Source organism: Schistosoma haematobium, chromosome 2 (assembly GCF_000699445.3).
Source record: "Schistosoma haematobium chromosome 2, whole genome shotgun sequence".
Taxonomy (NCBI): Eukaryota; Metazoa; Platyhelminthes; class Trematoda; order Strigeidida; family Schistosomatidae; genus Schistosoma; species Schistosoma haematobium.
In genome coordinates this window covers 19,889,769-19,911,763 of record NC_067197.1, presented here as the reverse complement: position 1 = coordinate 19,911,763, position 21,995 = coordinate 19,889,769, and the positions used below count along the sequence as shown (strand labels likewise).

Below are 21,995 nucleotides of genomic sequence, written 5' to 3'. Positions count from 1 at the left end.
AGTTTGTTTAAAAAATTGGGAAACAGACCCGCGGTTTTCAAATTGTAACGTTACTGTTTTTAACTAAACGTTAAGTAAGTTTATAGTATATCCAATCTTACTGTCAGATCCTCTTATTTAAGTATTTATTTCATCTATAGAATTTAATCCAAAATGGTACCACATTCGTTGACAATGTAAACTGTATCTGTTGGTCCTGAAATTAGTTAATTCAAATTACATTGGAGCAATGCCTGTTTTTGTTATTCAACAAGTTGGAATTCAGTACTCGGGGTTTCTATGGTTATTTGTGCATTTAGTAACTCGTTTCAGTCATCTTTCTTGCTTTCATTGCGATGAAAGTGCTCCACCAGGTCAGGCAGGATTATATAGACTTAAATACTTCAGTGTTTCTCCTAGAAACTAAAAATGCACTCTGACTCCACTTTATAGTTAGGTAGTTTTAAGAGTTATTATTTGGAGAGCGTTTTTAGTCAAGTGTATGTTCGTAGTTGTTACTAGATTGCTCTTTATTCTTATAATCTGGGATGGTCAACTCTCCTGAATAATGTTATAAAAATACATTTGACCTTGGATTTATTATTACTGCCCAAGTTATTTTGAGTTACACGCTAAAATACCAAATGATTTTTCGTCGCTTTCGCGTAATGTTGGTTGTCAGCCATTTGTAACCAACATGCAACCTTTGACAAACTTACATCTCAAGTTATCATAACTTGTCATCACAGTGAAATGAATTTGACGAAGTGAAGTAGTAGTGGTATCACTGATAGTGAGACATAATATAACTTACTAGCTACAAGTCTTTGCTATCTGAAGATCGTACGACTGTTCGAAAATCAGGTAATCTCATTTGGGGGTAGGGTTCTACAAGTGAATAACATCTTTACAAACGTTTACGTCAGTGTTCTGCAAGCAAGTTCCACATTCAGTAAAAGATGACTAAGAAGAAAGAGAAAAGAATAGTCTAGCTAGTGATCTCTAATGATTCGTAAATGCTAATTTTTTATGGTCATTTTAGACCATCTATCTCCGGAAATACAATACTTACAAGCACTCGTGTTTGTTTTCGGTTTATTTATCCATTACACAATCAGAGCTAGGAAAAAGTTGAAAAAATATTGATACGCCATGATGAGTAGCTACATTTATGTTCTCTTGCAGAATTGGTCAACTAAATACGTGCACAAGTTACTGACAGAGAAGCGAAAACTGTGATTGAAATGGTAGTCTCCCTCAACACTAGTTGGATCTACTCGTGTATCAGCATTATATCCAACGGCGACAAACAATAGCTCTAAGTGCTTAATATATCTTACGTACCTTTCCTGTTCATTGCTCTTCTTAGGTTTAATCGTGCTTTAAGGTTCTTTAGTTAGCTTCTCCACTGCCTGTCAAAGGTGTTCCCAAGATGTACCATTCCAAAAAGTGTATCCTTGTATTATAATTAAGAAGTGAATATAAAGGTTTAGCCATTCGATAAATTCTAAGTTTTGTGGTTTCAAATCCGAGTAAGCGCTGATAACAGAAAATCTCTACAAAATAAATGTTTATTAATACAGACGATACTGGTCTATTTTAGGTAAGGGGATATCTTGTCTACTCAAAAGTATGTGTAAGCTGGCAAACGTCTAGCTTATATCTTCTATTCATACTTTTATTTAGTCGTCAAAAAGTGTATCAGGTTTGATGCAACTGTAAACTAAAATCGGTCAATATAATTAGCTGTTTCATTTTTTACTAAGTATAGATACTAGAAGAAATAATGTCTAAGGTATGTTATATTTGATAGACAAAAAACACGTCGGATATTTTCAATCATTATAAGGAAGGGAAAGGCCAGTCTCTGATGTTTATCATTATCGTGTATTTCGAAGTCCCATTGCCGTTTTCTTTTCGTTATCGCTTTTGAGCAATGGCAATCTAAACTCTTGTTAAGTTTTTGGAACTTTAGTGTCGTTTTGTGTGTCTCTGTTGTGTTTTCGTAAACGCCTTTCTAGGTAGTTGTGGTATAAATACATACGTACATCAATCCAGTTAATGTTCCACTACTACATATAAAAATACCGCACTTATTTCTTCTGACTAGGCACATGGCCATCAGATAATATTTGTCAACGAAGTTGACATTATCAGCACAAACTTCAGGTAGAAGTTTACTTGACAAAAGAACGATGAAATCTTCATGACCAAACCATCCATCTCAGAGAACAAAACTCTGTCAAAACCATCCACCTGAGCTACAAATCTTCTCCACTATCTCAGCCACACTAATTGATGCATCATTTGTTTACTTCTTACTGTTGTTTCAACGTTTGTGGTAAGCCTAAATACGAAAGAAGCTATTGAGTTGTCCCCAGTAGTTTTAAAATATGATGGTCTAATATTACTGGTTGAATGAAGTGAGTTGCTATCTAGTTTATATAAATCAGAGATAAGTCTATCGACCCCAATCAGTTCATTATATAAAAAGACGTAGTTGGCATAATAATTGGTCTGATTCGCATGTTTTTTTACATCCTATTATTCAAGCACTTGAGCAATCGATGGTTAGAGACCCTGAATGACATGGCTCAAAATCGTTTGCAATGGCGCAGGTGCATACACTCTTTGTGTTCTCCCAAATTTTGATATCCTTATTCCTCCTTGTCTCTTCTTTTTCTTCCCAAATTTATTTCACTGTACTATACTCTTTAAGTAACATCTCCAAACACTAATCTTCCCGATTACTGCTTATACTCTTATTACCTCTACCACTACGGGATTTGAATCGACCACTGCATCTCTGTGCTAATGTGGTGTGGCAACTCGAACTGATATACGTACGTACGAAGTTCTACGTTGTTACTGACCGACTGACTGGAGCAATCTGTGAAGATGACCGGGTGCCAATCACTAGCATCAATCGACGTCTTGGACGATGGGCAGAATTTTTTGAAGGGCAGTTCAACTGGCCTGCTGCTCCAGAAACACCAATCAGACTACCCCCCCTCCATGGCCTGTGACGACTGATCCACCAAATGAGGCGGAAGTCCTCAAGGAACTCCAACTCTTGAAGCGCTACAAGTCACCGGGTCCAGATGACCTACCTACGGCCCTATTTAAAGATGGTGGTGACTTTCTGACTAAGGAACTGACTGTGTTGTTTACAAAGGTGTGGGAACTAGAGTGTGTTCCAATGTCATAAAATGAGTCGATAGTTGTCCCTATCTTTAGAAAGGGTTCATGTCGTTCCTGTAACAACTATCGGGGATAAGTCTACTTCCGATTGCGTCCAAACTATTGGCTTTCATCATACTTCGTAGGTTGTTCAAAACCCGCGAAAGATTGACTCGCGAGAAGCAGGCTGGGTTTCGTTCCGGTCGAGGATGTACTGATCATATCTTCACCTTCCTCCAAATGTTAGAACACCGTCATACTTATCAAAGGTCAACAATCGTAGTGTTTCTTGACATCAGGGCTGCCTTCGATTGGTTGAACAGGACTGTTCTCTGGGATTGTCTATTGAAGAAGGGCGTGCCTGAGAAGTTTATTAACATTCTAAAAGCCCTATATTCAAAAACCTCAGACAGAGTGAGGGCATACAACCACCTTTCTCCATTATTCCATTCGAGCAGTGGGGTTAGAGAGGGTTACCCAATCTCACCATTCCTCTTCAACTTTGCCATCGATAACATTCTGGAAACAGCTCTGTTGGGTGTAGGTAATGACGGTGTGGATTTGCTACCTGCAGAAAGACTTCTCAGCCTTGAGTATGCGGATAATATTATCTTACTGAGCGATAAGTTCTGCTAGTGGTGTGAGTGATGAAATCGATTCACGTATAGTCAAAGCCAGAGCGGCTTATACCAATCTGAGCCATCTTTGGCGCCTTCATGATGTCAGTCTGGCTGTGAAAGGTCTGATCTACAACGCGTTGGTGAGAGCAGTTCTGCTCTATGCTTGTGAAACCTGGCCTATCCGAGTTGAGGATGTGCGATCATCGTTGCCTCCGAAGGATTGCTGACATCCAGTGGCAACACCATGTTAGTAATGCAGAGGTTCGGTATCGTGTGTTCGGGCTCAGCGACAATAATTCAATTGGTGTCACCATCTTGAAACAACGACTTCGGTGGCTTGGACATGTTGTACGAATGTTGTCCCAGAGAATTTCACGTCGTGCATTATTTGCCGACTCTAGGACTGATTGGAGAAAGCGGAGAGGTGGCCAGTGTATGGTAAGTTATCGTGATATGAAAGAAAGCTGTAAAGGGGCTGACTTGTGTTGGTCCTTCACGACTCCGTGGTTGTGGTCCGAGAGATGGTGTAACACAGTGGTTAGACACGTTATCAGATATGGCTCATAATAGAAGCCAATGGTGATCCTGCTGTAAATTTATTTTACTTTCTTCATAAATAAATGTATGTATCTTCTTTGACTGGGAGAATTCTTTCTGGTTGTACCTTTCTTAACTGAACTGCCCCTCCCATTATTGTTATATCACTATCATATACTACTTTTTGTTCGCTGTTGTTCCCCTTTTTCTTATACGCATATAGCATTATTTTTTTAACATTCTCATTGTTATTATGTGGCGCATATATTTCTGGTGCCTCTTTGTATCAATATATGTGTTCAAATAAATAAATAGAAACTGATGCTGCCGAATGTAGGATTAGGTTGGGAGAAAGCTTGGGGGACTAAACCAATACGTGGCATCAGTCTATGACATCATTGACTCTCCGTCTGAGCTATGTTGGTAGATTCAGAATACCTGGTTGGGATCAACACGATGACCTCGGCCAGTGGTTGATAATTTCAGGTGATATGATATAGAATCGTTCGCAACGACACGGGTGCATTCCCTCTTTGTCTTCATCTTAATCTTGAGTTCCAGTACCCCTTCCTACATAATTTTCCACTGTCTTCCCAAATCATATTCCCACAGTTTGGTCTTTAGTTTTATGATCGCCACTACAGTACTTCCTTCTCTTGTTACTTTCATTTTGTTATGCTAATCATGTGTCGCAATTTGGGCCAAAGTACATCTGTGCCAAATTTCGTTGACAGTGTCTGTCTGTTTTGTCCTGTATAAATACCGAACACATTCAGTAAAAGTTCAGTATTACTCTCCATGTTTGCCAAAATGCAATGAGAAGTATTCCTGATGTCCCTTATTTATTTATTTATTTTAACACATAGATATTGGTATAAGGAGGCACCAAATACATATGCGCCACACAAATCTCAATCGATTTGTGTGAGGGCTGTGATACTGCCCGGGTGCCCAAACCGAAGCAGGCGGTTTTCTTAGGGGACCACTCCCCGAGCCTTCGACCTGAAGGTCTGATCCACAAGGCAGTGGAGCATCGTAAGGAGATGCAGTCCGATGGAAGCCGGTGACCAACAATTGGTTCATACGCCATTTGTTCCAACAGGATACTGGAGCCCATGTGCACCATTGGTTTGGAATCCGGTTAAAGCGCCAGACATTCGCTTTTCGTCCTCTCATTTTCGTAAACAACACTCCCGCCACGAGAAGGCAGTGAGTAGGACTTCCCTGACAGAGGCTATATACGCGTGGCCATGTGAGAGCATTTCGAGAGGGAGAGCGGACTCTCCCCACTCTCAGCCGTACCTAGATCGACACACTTAATTACCGAATGTCCTTTTAAAGTCATGTGATAAAATGCGTTTTCTCAAGTTTCTCCTGTAGCTTTCATCTTGATATTGTAATCGGTTGGGTTTGTCATAGTAAGCAAGATTTATTAACTGAAATGCCTGTTCTTTAAGGTTCTATGTCAAGCGAGTTAAAAATAACTTAACCAGAATTATTAAGTTTGATTATACCGGTTAAATTAGATAAGCATGCCGAAAATCCCACTAATGTAGGGATAGTATCAGTCCTATTTCTTTGGTGTCATAAGAATTTCAGCATTCACACAAAACACTCGTTTGACATTCGTCAGGTCACTCCGCCTGTAGTGTAGCCAATATATATGGTTGTTGATTGATGACCGTATGTTCTGTACAGTAGTTGTCATTTCAGTCTAGGAGATTGGACTACTTGGTTGGATTCCGCGTGACCAATGGTTGTGGACTCTGGGTGATATGGCTCAGAATCGATCATAATGGCTTAGGTGTATACAATCTTTGTCTTCCCTTAAACCGTGAGAATAAAAATCGCTTTATATCTTTCTTTCTACCAACTAATTCTTTCTTGATGTACTACATCCATATGCACAGTCTTTTATATATTACTACCATTGAAGTAACTCCTTCTGTTGAGTTGGTGTTCGTCATGTTGTGCTAATGAGGTATGGCAACTTGGACCGATTCATATATGTGCCTGGTCTATTAGATTAAATGTCATGCGCAGACTACAGCTTTTTGATCTTACAATTCGTCAAAGCACTGCTAGCGTTTTTTTAAAGTACAGAGTGTGCAGTTTGGAGGTTATATGCAAGGGTTTAAGTAAGTTTTCTGTGAGATTGTGAGGTTTTTGGCGGAAGCAGTCGAGGCATATTCTACGTAAATCTATTCACAGTCCATCGTACGATAATTATGGTTTTAAGGGTGGTCAAACCAAAAATTGGTATCAGTCCATGAAGTCATTAACTGTTGAATTGTGTTGAGTTTCTTGCTATTGTCGTAAACAATAATTGGGAACTCTGGATGACATAGCTTTCATTCTTCTTCTTTCCTCAGCTTTAGAATTATCTTATACTTTTCACTCCTCAATTCTATTTTCCCTGACTTATGCCGTCAATATTTAATGTTTTCGACTACCAATGATACTATTAATAATTCTATCACTCTAGCATTTGTCTTGACGATTTCTTTCTATGTTGGTATAATGTGTCAATTTGAGTTGATGTACCTTACTTAACTTACGCCTGTTACTCCCAATAGAGCATAGGCCGCCGACCAGCATTCTCCAACCCACTCTGTCCTGGGCCTTCTTTTCTAATTCCATCCAATTTTTGTTCATTTTTCTCATGTCTATCTCCATTTCCCGGCGTATTGTGTTCTTTGGTCTTCCTCTTTTCCTTTGGCCTTGAGGATTCCAAGTGAGGGCATACGTTGTGACGCAGTGGAGTGCTTTCCTCAATATGTGTCCTATCCACTTCCAGCGCTTCTTCCTGATTTCTTCCTCCGCTGGGATCTGGTTTGTTCTCTCCCACAGTACGTTGTTGCTAATAGTGTCCGGCCAATGGATCTGAAGTATTTTGCATAGACAACTGTTAGTAAACACCTGTATTTTCTGGATGATGGATTTCGTAGTTCTCCAGGTTTCTGCCCCATACAGTAGAACTGTCTTGACATTTGTATTGAAAATCCTGACCTTGGTGTTGGTTGACAGTTGCTTTGAGTCCCAGATGTTCTTCAGTTGTAAATATGCTGTTCTTGCTTTACCGATCCGCGCTTTCACATCTGCATCAGATCTACTGTGTTCATCAATGATGCTGCCCAAATATGTAAAGGTTATTACATATTCCAAATCTTCTCCATCAAGTGTGATTCAATTGTTGCATGATGTGTTGTATCGGACAATCTTGTTTTTCCCTTTATGTATGTTGAGACCTATTGCTGCTACACTGGTCGTCCTCTACTGCGTTTGTTGTTGCGTGTGCGATAGAAGAGCCAGATCATCTGCGAAGTTCAGATCGTCCAGCTGCATCCTACCTGTCCACTGTATCCCGTGCTTCTCCCCAGATGTTGAGGTTTTCATGATCCAGTCGATCACCAGGAAAAAGAGAAAGGGTGAGAGTAAGCAACCTTGCCTGACACCGGTCTTCACTTCGAACGACTTTGTCAACTGTCCTCCATGCACGATTTTGCAGTGTAATCCATCATATGAATTCTGTATGATATTGACCATCTTCTGAGGCACGCCGTAGTGTCGAAGAAGTTTCCATAGTGTTGTTCTGTCCACGCTATCAAATGCCTTTTCGTAGTCAATGAAGTTGATGTAGAGTTATGAATTCCATTCAATTGATTGTTCCACAATGATCCGTAGAGTTGCGATTTGGTCTGTACACGATCTATCCTTACGGAATCCTGCCTGTTGGTCACGAAGTTGGGCGTCTACGCAGTCCTTCATCCTGTTTAACAATACCCTGTTGAAGACGTTTCCCGGTATTGAGAGAAGAGTGATCCCCCTGTAGTTATCACACTTGCTGAGATCGCCTTTCTTCGGTATTTTGATCAGAAGTCCTTCTTTCCAGTCTGTTGGTACTTGTTCCTCATCCCAAATCTTATTGAAGAGAATGTGGAGTATCCTTGCAGTTGCCGCTACGTCTGCTTTTAGTGCCTCTGCTGGGATGTTGTCCGGTCCTGCTGCTTTGCCACTCTTGATTTGTCTGATGGCCATGCTGATTTCTTCAATTGTTGGTGGGCCAACATTGATTGGGAGGTTCGTGGGTGCTGCTTCGATGTTGGGTGGGTTCAGTGGAACTGGTCGATTCAAGAGTTGTTTGAAGTGTTCTACCCATCTGTTTTGTTGCTCTTCAATGTTGGTGATTACCTCGCCTTCCTTGCTTTCCACTGGTCGTTCTTTTTTGCGGCGATTTCCAGAGAGTTTCTTTGTCGTGTCATACAATTTTCTCATGTTTCCTTCTCTTGCAGCCTTTTCCGCCGTCGTTGCTAAATCTTCCACATATTTACGTTTGTCGGTTCTGATACTCCTCTTCATCTGCTTGTTTACTTCTGTGTATTCAGCTTGTGCCTTGGCTTTTTCTGCTCTTGTTCGACTGGTATTGATTGCTGCCTTCTTGTTCCTCCTTTCTTGAATCTTATCCAGTGTATCAACAGTGATCCATTCCTTGTGATGGTGCTTTTTGTGATCCAGGACCTCATGACATGTTGAAGTGATTGCCTCTTTGATCCCCTTCCAGTTGCTCTCCACAGTAGTTCCTTCTCCATTGAGTAGTAGATAATGAAAGGCCTGGAACTTGTTGCTGAGGACTATCTTGAATTTGTTGAGTTTGTTAGTATCCTGAAGAAAGGCCGTATTGAACTTTTTTGATATTGTCCGCCCCATTGTCCAGTGCTTCTTAAGTTTCAATTTCATCTTGGCGATCAGCAAGTGATGATCTGACGCTATATCAGCTCCTTTCTTGGTTCTCACGTCCTGTTGAACGTTTTGTTGATGCAAATATGGTCAGTTTGGTTTTGCGTGGTGTGATCCGGTGAAGTCCATGTGGTTTTGTGTATGCGTTTATGTGGGAATATGGTGCCGCCTATGACCAGCTTATTGAAGGCACATAGGTTTGCAAATCTCTCACCATTTTCGTTCCTTTCTCACAGTCCGTGTCGTCCCATGATGTCTTCATATCCGGTGTTGTCCGTTCCAACCTTGGCATTGAAATCTCCCATCAAAATGGTCAGGTCCTTTGTTGGGCACTTCTCGACGATTGACTACAGCCTATTGTAGAATTGATCTTTAGCGTCTTCATTGTAGTCGTTGGTAGTCGCATAGCATTGGATGATGTTCATTGAAATGCCCTCTTTCTTTGTTTTGAAGGAGGCTTTGATGATCCTTGGTCCATGAGATTCTCATCCTATAAGTGCATTTTGTGCTTGTTTGGACAGCATCAATGCAACTCCCTGTGTATGTGGAGCATTTTCTTCATCATGGCCGGAGTATAACAGGAGTTCTCCTGAAGTTAGTCGTTGTTGTCCAACTAGCGTCCAATGTGTTTCACTGATCCCAAGTACCTTTAGGTTGTATCTTCTCATTTCTGCAGCAATTTGGAAGGCTCTTCCGGTGTCCCACATTGTACGAACATTCTATGTACCTGAATAAATGGTCGCTCTGGTTGTCAGAAGGGGCATCGGCCTCGTAATTTCCGAAGGAATTTGGCTTTCATCATGAGGCGTCATAGTTCTTCTAAATGAAGACCTTCTGACTCGCAGGGCAGAGTTTAAAAAGTTTGAATAATTTTTTCTGGTTAGTGTTTTTTTAGCGAGTTAGTTTTCTACGGGATGGGGACGCTAACTCCATGCCCAACCCTCCTCCTTTATCCGGGCTTGAGACCGGCGGTAGCCCCCGGAGGGACTTCAGGCGGAGTTGAGTCGATGTAAAATATGCTAATTTCGATGTTGCTCATGACTGCCTGTCTGAATATCACATTGAATTCTATAGCGATTATAAATTAATCTTCCAATACACATACCACGAAATTTCACACATAATGAACTGTTTCATTGTTATTTCATCGTTTCCTAGTTTTATTTATAATTAATGCCTTTTTTATTATTTTTGTTCAGAAAATCTTGTAGTGTTTATGCATACCAATAACCATAACAGTCAAATTTATTCAAATCCTACATTCACAAATTATCTACGAAATGCAACCTACTTGTTGATTGACATATGGTTACTTTCATTATAAATACTCAAATAGCATACGATTAATTATTAGCTTCAGTTGATTATTTTCATCTCGTTAATTTTTACGATAAAACTTTGCTTTGGAAAAGATCTTTATTTTCAATGCTTCATAATAAATCTGAATCATTTGCACCTTCTGTTGGGAATGAATTAACTAGAAATTTTAAGAATTTTGGTGAACCTGTGTATGTAAATGTATATCATTTGGTGAGTATTATATTTTACTTTTAAAATATACATTCTTTCACCTAGCATTGGCCTAATGGTTTAAAAATGGGTGCTTATCATACTGGAACTGTAGTATACGATAGAGGTAAGTGGCAGTTTTATAATGGAATTTTAAATGTTGTTTTTATCTTTCCATTTAGAATTCGGTTTTGGTGGACATCCATTTGCAAGTAGTGGTATCTTCCAGACTACACCAATGGATATTGATAGTTTAGGTGAAGAAATTTCATTCAAGTAAGTCTTAGTTGAACTAAATGTTTTTGACTTTTCATCAAATATTATGTTAATATATAACGTTTTTCTACAATTGTGAGACAACAAATGCATCATTTAAATCAAAGTGACTATGTTAATAAGACAGAAAATTATATCACTAACAAAGTTTTTAAAGACAAATGATCGAAAAAGAGTAGTAGCAGAACCGAGTTCATTTCTCTATTTTCATGTTACCTGATCATATATAAGTCCAGAAATAATCGGTCTGGTTGCCAGTGAAATCGATTTTAAGTGTTGTCTATTGATGTCTCCAGGCATTTAGTTTCTCACCCTCTATAACCCCATTCAAGCAAGGTATGAACTGAGTTTAGTTATGCGCCTCTGCTATTCCTAGGATCGCTTATTTTCTAACAAAATATCCGTCCTTCACATCTGCTTTTAGAACTTTGAAATAAATAACTTAAATCATTCGCCGCATACTTGTTCATGAGGGATACTCTTAGTGTGATGGCTAATCGTAATGTTCAGTCCCTCAAACCAAAGTAAGCACAATGGGGTTCGAACCTGGGACTTAATGGCCGGAAGTTTCATGCCTTAGACACTAAGTATTTTGCTTTGTAATAGAACGTATGCTTGTTCTTTCCCTACCTTTTTGATCATACTTTCGAATCAAAAAAATGCAAAGTGCATACTACCAGGCTTATCAACTCTGAGCTATCTTATATCCTAAACAAATCGCTTTACGTTAGTTTTAAACTCGTCAGTACTACATGAGTTTTCGTGGTTGTTAAAGTGAGTCAACATTGGACGAACGTCTCAATAAACATTTTAATGACTGTCTAAACTTTATAAATTGTTGATATTAATTTAATTAATTCTATTTAATGATAAAATATTTCTTTGGATGAATCTTTCACTTCTCATTCTGAGCATGCGTTGTATTACTTTGTCCATACCTTCATAGTATATTGATACAAAATATAATGACTTGAATTGCTATTACTATTTTCATGTCCGTGAATTAATTCAATCCATAAACTAGTAATTATTTTGTATCTTCCAGTACTCAGTTGAAAGTGAATATCGTATATTTTCAACGGGGCTGATTTGATCAAATGATCATTCTTTTTGTTAATTCTTATGCATAAATTTCCGTTCAAACCACTTGATCAGTTTTCATTCTTATAACTAATCTAGACTTTTCATTTTAAGTGTTTTTAAATCGTGATCAGATGTTATGCTTTAGAATATAATATCACATTCTTCTAATCATCATTTTGACAGTTGTAAGCTTACTATTCGTATTACTCACCGGTCCTCTTTTAAATCTGTAAATCTTCTAGAAGACATAATGATTCATTCAAATGAATCTTTTGTGTTATTGACAATTTATAGTGAAGTCACGTTTTACATATTCTCTCATTTTGTATTGTGTGATTCCTTTTAGCTTTTAACTGTCAATCCTATACCATAATGCTGTGTAAACAATTTTACCTATAGACTATCTCAAATATATATTCTATAAATGATTCGCCCAGATGTATATCTATTCTCTGTAGCATACATTTAACACTTATCTTCAGCAAGGTATGAGAATTTCAGATGGAAATAATCAACTCATTTTTACCACTGAAAACATTGCGGCTTAATAATTAAAGTCTTTAGGTCTCAACCAATAGATCCTAAGTTCAATCCTTGCTCCACCTAATTCTACTTAGACATCCGAATAATATCATCAATGTGGCTCAGAGTACTTAAGTTTGTCTTTTCCAAGCAAGTTACATTACCAATCACACCATTAAAAACTATTTAATTTTGACAGTTATGAATGACAACTATGTTTGTTTATTAGAGATCTTTTTGATGATTGGATAATTATAATAATGATTAAATAGTCATTTGGTAAAATCTCAAGTTATGTAGCGAATTACATATGACAATTTAGAAATCTGATGATTCATTCGTTAAACCAAGGGCCGCTTTCACCATGTCTGTAGAAACTTAAATAGGGATCAAATGCCCACAACGTTATTACTACACATAATTTGGAAAAGAATACCTAACAACAGTGTTTTTCTGAATGGGGATAAACTCCACTGTCGTTTTCCATTTTGACTTTGCGCCTGGCAATCAATCAAAATGAGGTGGGAATTATTATTTGCGCTATCGTAATTCACACACACCGATTAATTTTATGGTAGAAATTATTCCAAAATATCTACAATAAGTGATTAAATAAACGAAAACTTGGCCCCATATACTGACTGAGATACACTTAAATGACTTGACAATGTAGAGTTCATCCCCAATCGTTTTTATTATTTTAATATGTGTATAATAATGTTGTATAAACGTAAATCAAACGTAAAACCAAATTACACCGAATGATTCGTTTAATAACTTCAAAAATATCATTCCGCATAAAATATTGTTTTATTTTTTCTATTAATTCAGAGAAAGATTATATATGGGTCGGACGTATTTATCAAAAAAAGCTGTAGAACGTTTACTTGCTAGTTTGGCTGATGAATTCCGTGGTGACGCTTACCATTTACTACATTTCAATTGTAATCATTTCACTTCACAGTTTGTTGATGTAAGTGTTTTATTTCATACACATAGTTCCCTTTATCATTTTGAAAAGAGCAAGAACAAACATTCTAGCAGAATAGCAAGCGTGTAAATAAATTTAATAGACTGAATAATGTAAATATATACCTTATGTAAGAGAACATTGTGACAACAGTTCAAACGGCTAGTAAACATTGATAAGAATAAAATGAGTAGAGTTCAGTTTGTAAAATAAGATTATTAATTTGGCAGATATTTGGAATAAAACCCAATGATGTAATAAATGCAAAAAAGAGTTTAAAGAAAGGGATAAAAATATATTAATATATATATATATATATATATATATATATATATATATATATATATATATATAAAAGATAATTTTGTGGGTAAAAGTTGTCTCGTCGGCATTTTTCCACATTCATCAATTCTTCCAGTTTATCAGTGGTGGATATCCTTTCTGCCCTATAAAATAGTGTAACATTCAGTCATTCGGATATATACGCCATTTCAAGTAATTTCTACATGAATCATCTTAAATTTACAAAAATCTATAGATGTAGTTTTTGTGGTCTTTTTGATTACAGATTAGATCGATAGAATTCTATCAGAACTATGAGCTAGGAAGTAGGACGTCGATTCCCACTCACTTACACATTACACTTAATCCACATGTATAGCAAGTTAATAACTGTTTGATGTTATACGTTTTATTCTTTGACGGATCTTTAGCTTACTCGAATTGTGTTTTGGACTGGAACACAACAAGCCTATCAACAAAATGTAGAACGAACAGCCAAAATGTTCTACAATAACAGCACATTTTAAACTAATTTATTTTTACTTTGGCGACCAACTTGGTGTAAATGCCCTCTACATAAACTCAAAATGTCCCAGAAATTTCATTCAATCGTCACCTTTTGTAACTTCTTGAATATAGTACACTTCATACTTTCTGGCAGTCTTATTAGAAACACATAAGCCATTCAGTCAGTCAGTCAGTTACAACGTAGGACCAGGCACATATATGCATCGGTCCAAGTTGCCATACCTCATTAACACAACAGGATGGACACCGGATTCATAAATCATTATCTGTTCTGAAAGTCTTTTGCGCAAGTATGTAGAACCACAACTCTCTGGTAACGTTTGAATACCCAATCGTTTATGTTCTTGGATTCACCTTTTGGTAACTTTCACCCTTTATATCGCCTTACATATCCACAGTTACCGAGTCCTAGCACACTGAAAGTCCGAAAATCGTTAAAATCAGTATTACAGACGTCTTATACAAAGACAAAAGAACTTTCAGAATGACAAACTTATAAATAAAGTTTTTCAATTTTCCACGCGTTTATTCAGCTTCTAGAGGTAGTAGTTTATCCGTCTGTCCCATAAAAACTTAGTATCTCAATGCAATTTCCGTGATTGACGTCCAGTATGTAGGTAATATCATCCTGTTGACTGAAAGCCTTTGAAAAGTACAGCCTTATGAGTACGATCTAGTGGTTTAGGATGACTTATATTTCGAAAAAAACCCGTCACTATCTCGAAATCGGAGACATGATTACGGGTTCGTTGACAGCAGTTCCCAGGTAAAGTCACCTTACTGTTCTTAGTGCCATATTGTTTGGTTATTAAAATAGCTTATCAACTGTTCTTTCGCGGGTTACTTGTCATAATAAAAAAATCTTAGGATCACTATTATTATTATTACCTATATCCAATATTATATTTTTGGTAGAATATAGAATTCTCAGCACAAAGATATCGTCATCACTAATTTTCTTGAGTAAATAATCAATAAACTCCTCAAAGTTATATATACATATATTTACTCATCGATATAGGGTTGTGGAGATTTTTTATTAAAAAATCTTGTATTTCAACAAATAAACATTATTGACTTCATGTGGTGTTATACAGTCACATGCTCCATATCAAGTGCTTTATAATCATTAGCATATGAATCATTTTTGGACTTTGATAAATTATCTCAGTTATTGGTCTATTAATCTTTGATTTTCTTACCAGTTATTCTACTTCACATCTATATTTCTCCTTATTTAAATCATGAATTTCAGTTTTCGTGCTATCCATCTTATAGTACTTTAGTTACGTTTTATGATTATTCGATACTTTAAATCTCTAATCTGCACACGTGCAATTAGCCAACTGTGCTGTACCAAGAATCTTGTAATTTACAAAGCTTTTCTAATCGCCAGAAATGCATTTTTAAAATTGTAAATCTATTTTAATCATCAAAAAATTGAGTCGTTTATTTTGCGTGTTTGAGATTCAGTTGTCTTTCTTATCGAAACTTGACTGGTAGGTCAATAATTTAAATCCAATCTAGACAGCCACGTAGCATCGATACATTGCACATATCAGGTGTGGTTTTTTAATTTATATGTGTTTATGAAGTTATCTATTTGTTGTTGTCTAAAATTACTTTATAGAACTTTTAATTCAATTATTATACACATTTCTGTTACGTTTATTAAAAGTATACCATAAAATCATTATCTACTTTATTAAGTCATGTAACTAACAGTGATAGTAGATTATTTAAAGTTTGCTATTTTGAGCCTTTAGCATTTTAGCTTATCTTGAAGAATAATCACGCGACTTCAAAAGATGCGCTGGGATCAGGCAAAAATCGATAACTGTATAAAATTCTCTGGACTACGGTTATTGAAATTAGTAGACTAATCTTATGAATTGAGGTTGACTCTGGATGTTTGAAAATAAGAAAGATTAAATCTTAGTATTGGTTGCTGTTCTCTAATCTAAACTTTAGGTCTTTGATCGTAATCCTAGTGTTGATGTCCCACTGACCCCTTTTATCATGATATCTATTTACATAAATCTGCAGTAAAGGAAATGTGTGACTTTCATCGAGATGTTAACAGCTACCAATTCTAATCACCTGGTGAAAAATCTGTTTTGTATATTCTTTAGATTTGTTAGTGGAGCCAATCATCATACATATCGTAGCCGGATTTCGATGTTTCCCCAATTACAGTTATAATAATTATAAAAAGTTACTTTAATTAAGTTTTACGAAGGAGCTTTAGTTAATATTTGTTCATTCTTTTCTCGAGATAGCACCTAAAGTGATATTTATTTCTTTGTCCATGTTGCAATCAGTCGTAGGTCACCATACAGCAGATTAAAATACTAAACCTTTTCAGTACTGCTTTTCTTTTGATTGTTCCTCAATTTTTAATTCACTCTAATTTTATTTCGCTTAACACATACACACTAGAAAACTGTTGACCAGGTATTGTTTCCTAGTTGTCTGACTGTTGATGTACTAAACCATATTATTATAAAAGCAGTTAAAAAATGAGTATATGGTTGTGGAGATTCATTTTTCATTTGGATCACAAACCAATCAATGTTAGATCACCATTAAAAACCTGTAACACTGAACGGCCCTTCTTTCCTAATATGGGATTCCGCAGAAGTGCGCATCCACGATTCCGCACGCCGGACTCCAACCCGAAATCTCCAGTCTCAAACGTTTCCTTTTCTTAAACTTTCTCAATCGCTTTACTGTTCGTTTGTGTGTATTTTTTAAATTTGTGCTTAAATTTCAAACATATGTCAACTAGTTTTAAATGAATAACGTTTTTACATAGGTTAGCATTTTGCTTTGTAACTTCTAATTGGTTTCCTTTTATAAAATAATGTTATAGTTTGTGATGTTTAAAATGTTCAAAAGTTTCACTGATTAAATCGTCGAGTATTTTGTTTATTAGCTTAGATTACATTTTGGTTAGATGCTTTGCAAGTAGAGCTAGTAAGATATGTTCGAACGATACTGTAAACAATGAATTAGAGATTATACATAATATGTCAATTGAATTGGATATCCTCAAGCTTTTTTAACAAAAATACATACAGGGAACAGGAGATTAAGGACATCGGCGATTGGTAAAAAACCTCTCTTCCTGAAGCTAAAATTAAACGGTGATATAGCTAGCGGCGTTCTGTGTTTTAGACTAACTAACGTAGCGACAAGGACCTTTTATGAGTTAAACCTCTTACTAGCCGGCGATTCCTCAACTAAAAGATGCATCAATGGGTTTTCTTACGTTCATGCGTATCTACCAACTGAGCTTCTCCTAATCAAGCTATATTGGGCGTGGAAACAAACATCTTAGTCAACAAGTTAGTGAACACCTTGTATTTGGAAAAAGTAATGACAAGAATAATAACGAATCCCGTTCTATCACGCTTAGCTGATAGTGGTGATTGATTAGATAAGACAAATTTACTCAGAGTGATTTATCTTATATCTTCTACTTTTCCTAATGGGGTTCTATCTCATCTCCCACGTATGCCAGAAGCTATTGGGATTTGCGCCAACAACCGAGTTCTTTGTATTCATAGAAAACTCGTAACACCTTCATCTCTTCCATGGCTGAATAAGGCTTAGTATGCGGTTTGCTTATCATTGTTATTATTATCCATATCGTTTTTTCACTTATTTTTCTCTCCATCTTTCGTATGTATTCTTTACCGTCTACTTGTTACGTAATTTCACGAACTTTCGTTTCGATGCTTATTTCCCCAGTCTTTGGCCTACTTCCTACTATGAAGCATTTGTTCAAGATTTTAATATTCTTACCACGATTAGTAAACCTATCATCACACTCAGTTTTACTTACTATTTAGTCCATTTCTTTGTTATCATTAGCTCATAAGTTGGTTTGATTAGTCTAATATATATATATATATATATATATAGTTCTGTATATTAGAGTAAAACCGGATGAAGATCTAGTTGAAAACAATATTGTTCTCTTATATGTGTTGCTCTACTTGTAACTAGGTTGTTGTACTATGTTGTTAAAAATAAAGTATCCTGTAGATTTACAATATAGTTAGTACTGGCTTATTATCCAGAATCTTCCAATAAGATACTTTGTTTCAGCTAATTTCAGCTGAAAAACATTGCCATCTTATCAACCTTTACCATACTCTTTCCAATTGGCAAATAAATTGACATATTGTGTCTTCTGTTTTCTCTTAGCATTTAATAATAAGTGTACTACAGTGTCACCCTGATGTCCTTAACTTCTTGTAGTATGATTACTTCCCAGAATTATTTATCGTAACTTTCATTCTTTTAAGACTTGTTTAGTATGTGTGCTGTACCTCAAATCACTGTGCATACAGAAAATTCACTTAGAATCTCCATTAGTAACTTACATTTGTTGTAGAGAATCATTTTACAGATCTTTTATTCTTCTGTTCATTGCTGTCATCGGAAAACATTTGGTTAATTGATTCCAAAATTCCAACAACTATTTACATGACCAATTTTTTGAGGATTCGAATATTCACTGTTCAACTCCATATTCACTTGTTGTCGACTCTCACATGTAGTTTATGTATTTTGCGATAGAATGAAACAATTGTTCGTCATTATATTTATATTTGTTTTCCATTTGATATCATTCCGTGACGACAATCATTTTGATTCACTTATACGATTCTTTTTGCTTGTTTTAAATAAATCCTGTATAGTTTGTGACTTGATTCTTTTCCTTTACTAATTTCTTTATTATATGTAAATTGTTAAGCAGTGTTGTCGTTCTCATCAATGTTTGCTACATTTAAGTCAAGTGTACCTTTATGGTGGATATACATCACAGTCGTGTTTTTTCTTGCACACAGCATTGTGACAAATATCTTCTGTAATTATTTTGTTTTCGTTGTGTTTTTTGTTGTTGAATATATTGAGTTGGTGCTAAAGATGTTATGGTTTGAAGCAGCTAGCTTACAAAATTGTTTCAGTTCAAATTATTGTGTCATGACATGTGCAGATTCACTCAATACCCATTTTCGGATTGCAACTTGTCTTAAGTGCCATTAATATTATAAGATCCTAAGGTTTCTCAAAGTAATGGATAAAACAATTTTACAAGGATTGTCCTTGACTGTTTAAAGAATTTAAGATTGCTAAGTAGTGTTTTTTTACTTCAAATGTCCATAATTGCACATGGTTATTATGTTCATTGGATGAATCTTAGGGTCTTTTTTATCCGTAATATATTAGTTAGAAAAATATTGAAAGAGAAAAATAACTATATACAACTTTTAAATATAAACCAATACCTTACATCGAGTTGTTCTACACCATTATCCAACTACGCACCTTCTGGGTTTTAGTAAGGATTTTTGATTACTCGTTATTGATATTCAGAACTGACAAGTCTCAAATAAAGCGAAACATCAGTCGGGGATTCCACTGTTAGTCACATACCAAATATAGTATTTGTCCATAAAACATTTTTGTCTGTTATCAATTATTTACGTGAAAGTAACTAGTATTTTGAAAAAGTGATAAACAACGTAGAACCCAGCCCAAATGTTCGTGGACCATACCACATTAACACGATGAGACCGGATTAACATAATGATCAGCGAATTAATCGAAATAGAACATTTGTGATGATAATGAGAAAGATCGAAAATTGATAATATGGCTCGTAAAGACAGAATGTAAAAGTATGTATATAGGAATACTGGAGCTCAAAGTCTAAAGTAAGATAAATAATGAATGCATTTACTTCATCGCGAACAATCCTGAACCATATCACCCAATTTCTCCAACCACTAATATCAGTTTTAGGGCATATCCCAACCAGGTTGTATTCATCTATTAATATGGCTCGAACCACCAGTTACTGACTTCATGAGCTGATGCCATATTTTGGTTTGACCCTGCTAACTTTCTCCCAACCTAATTCTACATAGGGTAACATCACTTATCAAAGTAGGCGGAGGTTGTGCTACCTCGGGATTATACTAAAGTAGGCTCTAAGTTGTTGTCATGATCTTGTGTTTGTCAATTTCCGATGAGATCTAACTTTCAGTTTAGTCGTTAAACACTTGATTCCATTATACTAATAAGGTATATCCAATTTCTCAAATCTCGTCACATTTTTTGGTTCATAACTAAATGTATTTCAACCATAGAGCAGAACAATTGACTGATTTGTAAGTAAGCTGTTGAAGTAACTAAGTTGAGTGTCTCAGCTAATTATATTAGGTTGATTAAACTGAACGAAAACCAACACGCTATTGTATCAAACTGTTTGAAATGATTTGGGTAGAGATCAGTTTGCACTTTTTTGGCAACTAACAAAACATATCTTAATATAAAATTCAGTAACCATTAGTTGCCTAAAGTAAATTTCAAGTTTTTTTATGTTTATTTATGATATTTATCATGTCTACTGATTGAACAAAATTGCCTCTGGATTGTATAACTAAGGTCATTACGTTCAATTATCGAAAAGTTAGTATTTCCATTCCCTTAATTGGTCGGTTAATTTTCCGATTTCAACTACCTTTTAGTGCACACTATCATCGTAAATTTCGAAAACAAATTGTGAGAATTTCTCCTTAAGTATCTAATACTTTTTCCTACTCACACGGAACTTGGTCGTTGTCAGTGTTTGAACATCCGTTTTGACAAATTTTCTCGTCGACTTGACTTCTGACCTTGTGAATTTTCATTGTTCTCTTTTAGTAATAAATAAAGTTTAAAATGATTATCAAGCTTCGTAAAGATTTATTTGTCTTAGATCCCAAGATCTTTCCAATCAAAATCATCTACACTTGTATTATTATTAATTATGACATGCCGTGACCTTTGACTATTGACTAATGTTCAAAAGGATAAGGAGACCAGCCTATGTGTTCTTTGTACTTCTTGTAGATACTATGATACATTTTATAAATGTTGTCTGCCTTATCTCCTTTAGTGATTATGTCCTTCAACTTGCATGGTATATATTAAAGAAGTTTTTTAGGCCACACACACAGTTGATTTTGTATTTGGTTATGGATTTCATAAACACTTTTGGATGGAATTACATTTAACAATGTTTTATACGATCAGAAAGTATTCTTAGTGCTTTTTTGTATGATAAATACGCTAACATGAATTTTCACTGTTTCAAATGTCTCTGAACTTCTTGCAATTCTAATGGTATATCTCTGTAGTATATCAGAAATGTGTTAAACATTCTCTGGTTTTCTTCACTGTACCTGGATGATTCTAAATGAATGAAATTGAAACTCAAGAAACACTGGACAACGGGGCGGACAATATCAAAAAAGTTCAATACGGCCTTTCTTCAGGATACTAACAAACTCAACAAATTCAAGATAGACCTCAGCAACAAGTTCCAGGCCTTTCATTATCTACTACTCAATGGAGAAGGAACTACTGTGGAGAGCAACTGGAAGGGGATCAAAGAGGCAATCACTTCAACATGTCATGAGGTCCTGGATCACAAAAAGCACCATCACAAGGAATGGATCACTGTTGATACACTGGATAAGATTCAAGAAAGGAGGAACAAGAAGGCAGCAATCAATACCAGTCGAACAAGAGCAGAAAAAGCCAAGGCACAAGCTGAATACACAGAAGTAAACAAGCAGATGAAGAGGAGTATCAGAACCGACAAACGTAAATATGTGGAAGATTTAGCAACGACGGCGGAAAAGGCTGCAAGAGAAGGAAACATGAGAAAATTGTATGACACGACAAAGAAACTCTCTGGAAATCGCCGCAAA

At 36.1% G+C, this 21,995-nt stretch overlaps 1 protein-coding gene across 3 annotated transcripts in view; it reads left to right on the top strand.

Moving 5' to 3' along the window:
* The first annotated feature begins 28 nt into the window (after positions 1–28).
* The window catches only part of DESI2_3 (Desumoylating isopeptidase 2), a 28,860-nt gene continuing 6,893 nt past the window's right edge, over positions 29–21,995 (top strand). For 2 of the 3 annotated variants that reach the window (XM_012936574.2, XM_051214543.1), the window contains exons 1-5: positions 29–74; positions 10,253–10,583; positions 10,629–10,689; positions 10,745–10,838; positions 13,275–13,416. In XM_012936574.2, the coding sequence (XP_012792028.1) occupies positions 10,479–10,583; positions 10,629–10,689; positions 10,745–10,838; positions 13,275–13,416 (402 nt within the window). In that variant the 5' untranslated portion in view covers positions 29–74; positions 10,253–10,478. Of the gene's footprint in view, positions 75–10,252; positions 10,690–10,744; positions 10,839–13,274; positions 13,417–21,995 lie in introns of all 3 variants that reach the window. The other variant, XM_051214544.1, reaches the window with a different exon arrangement.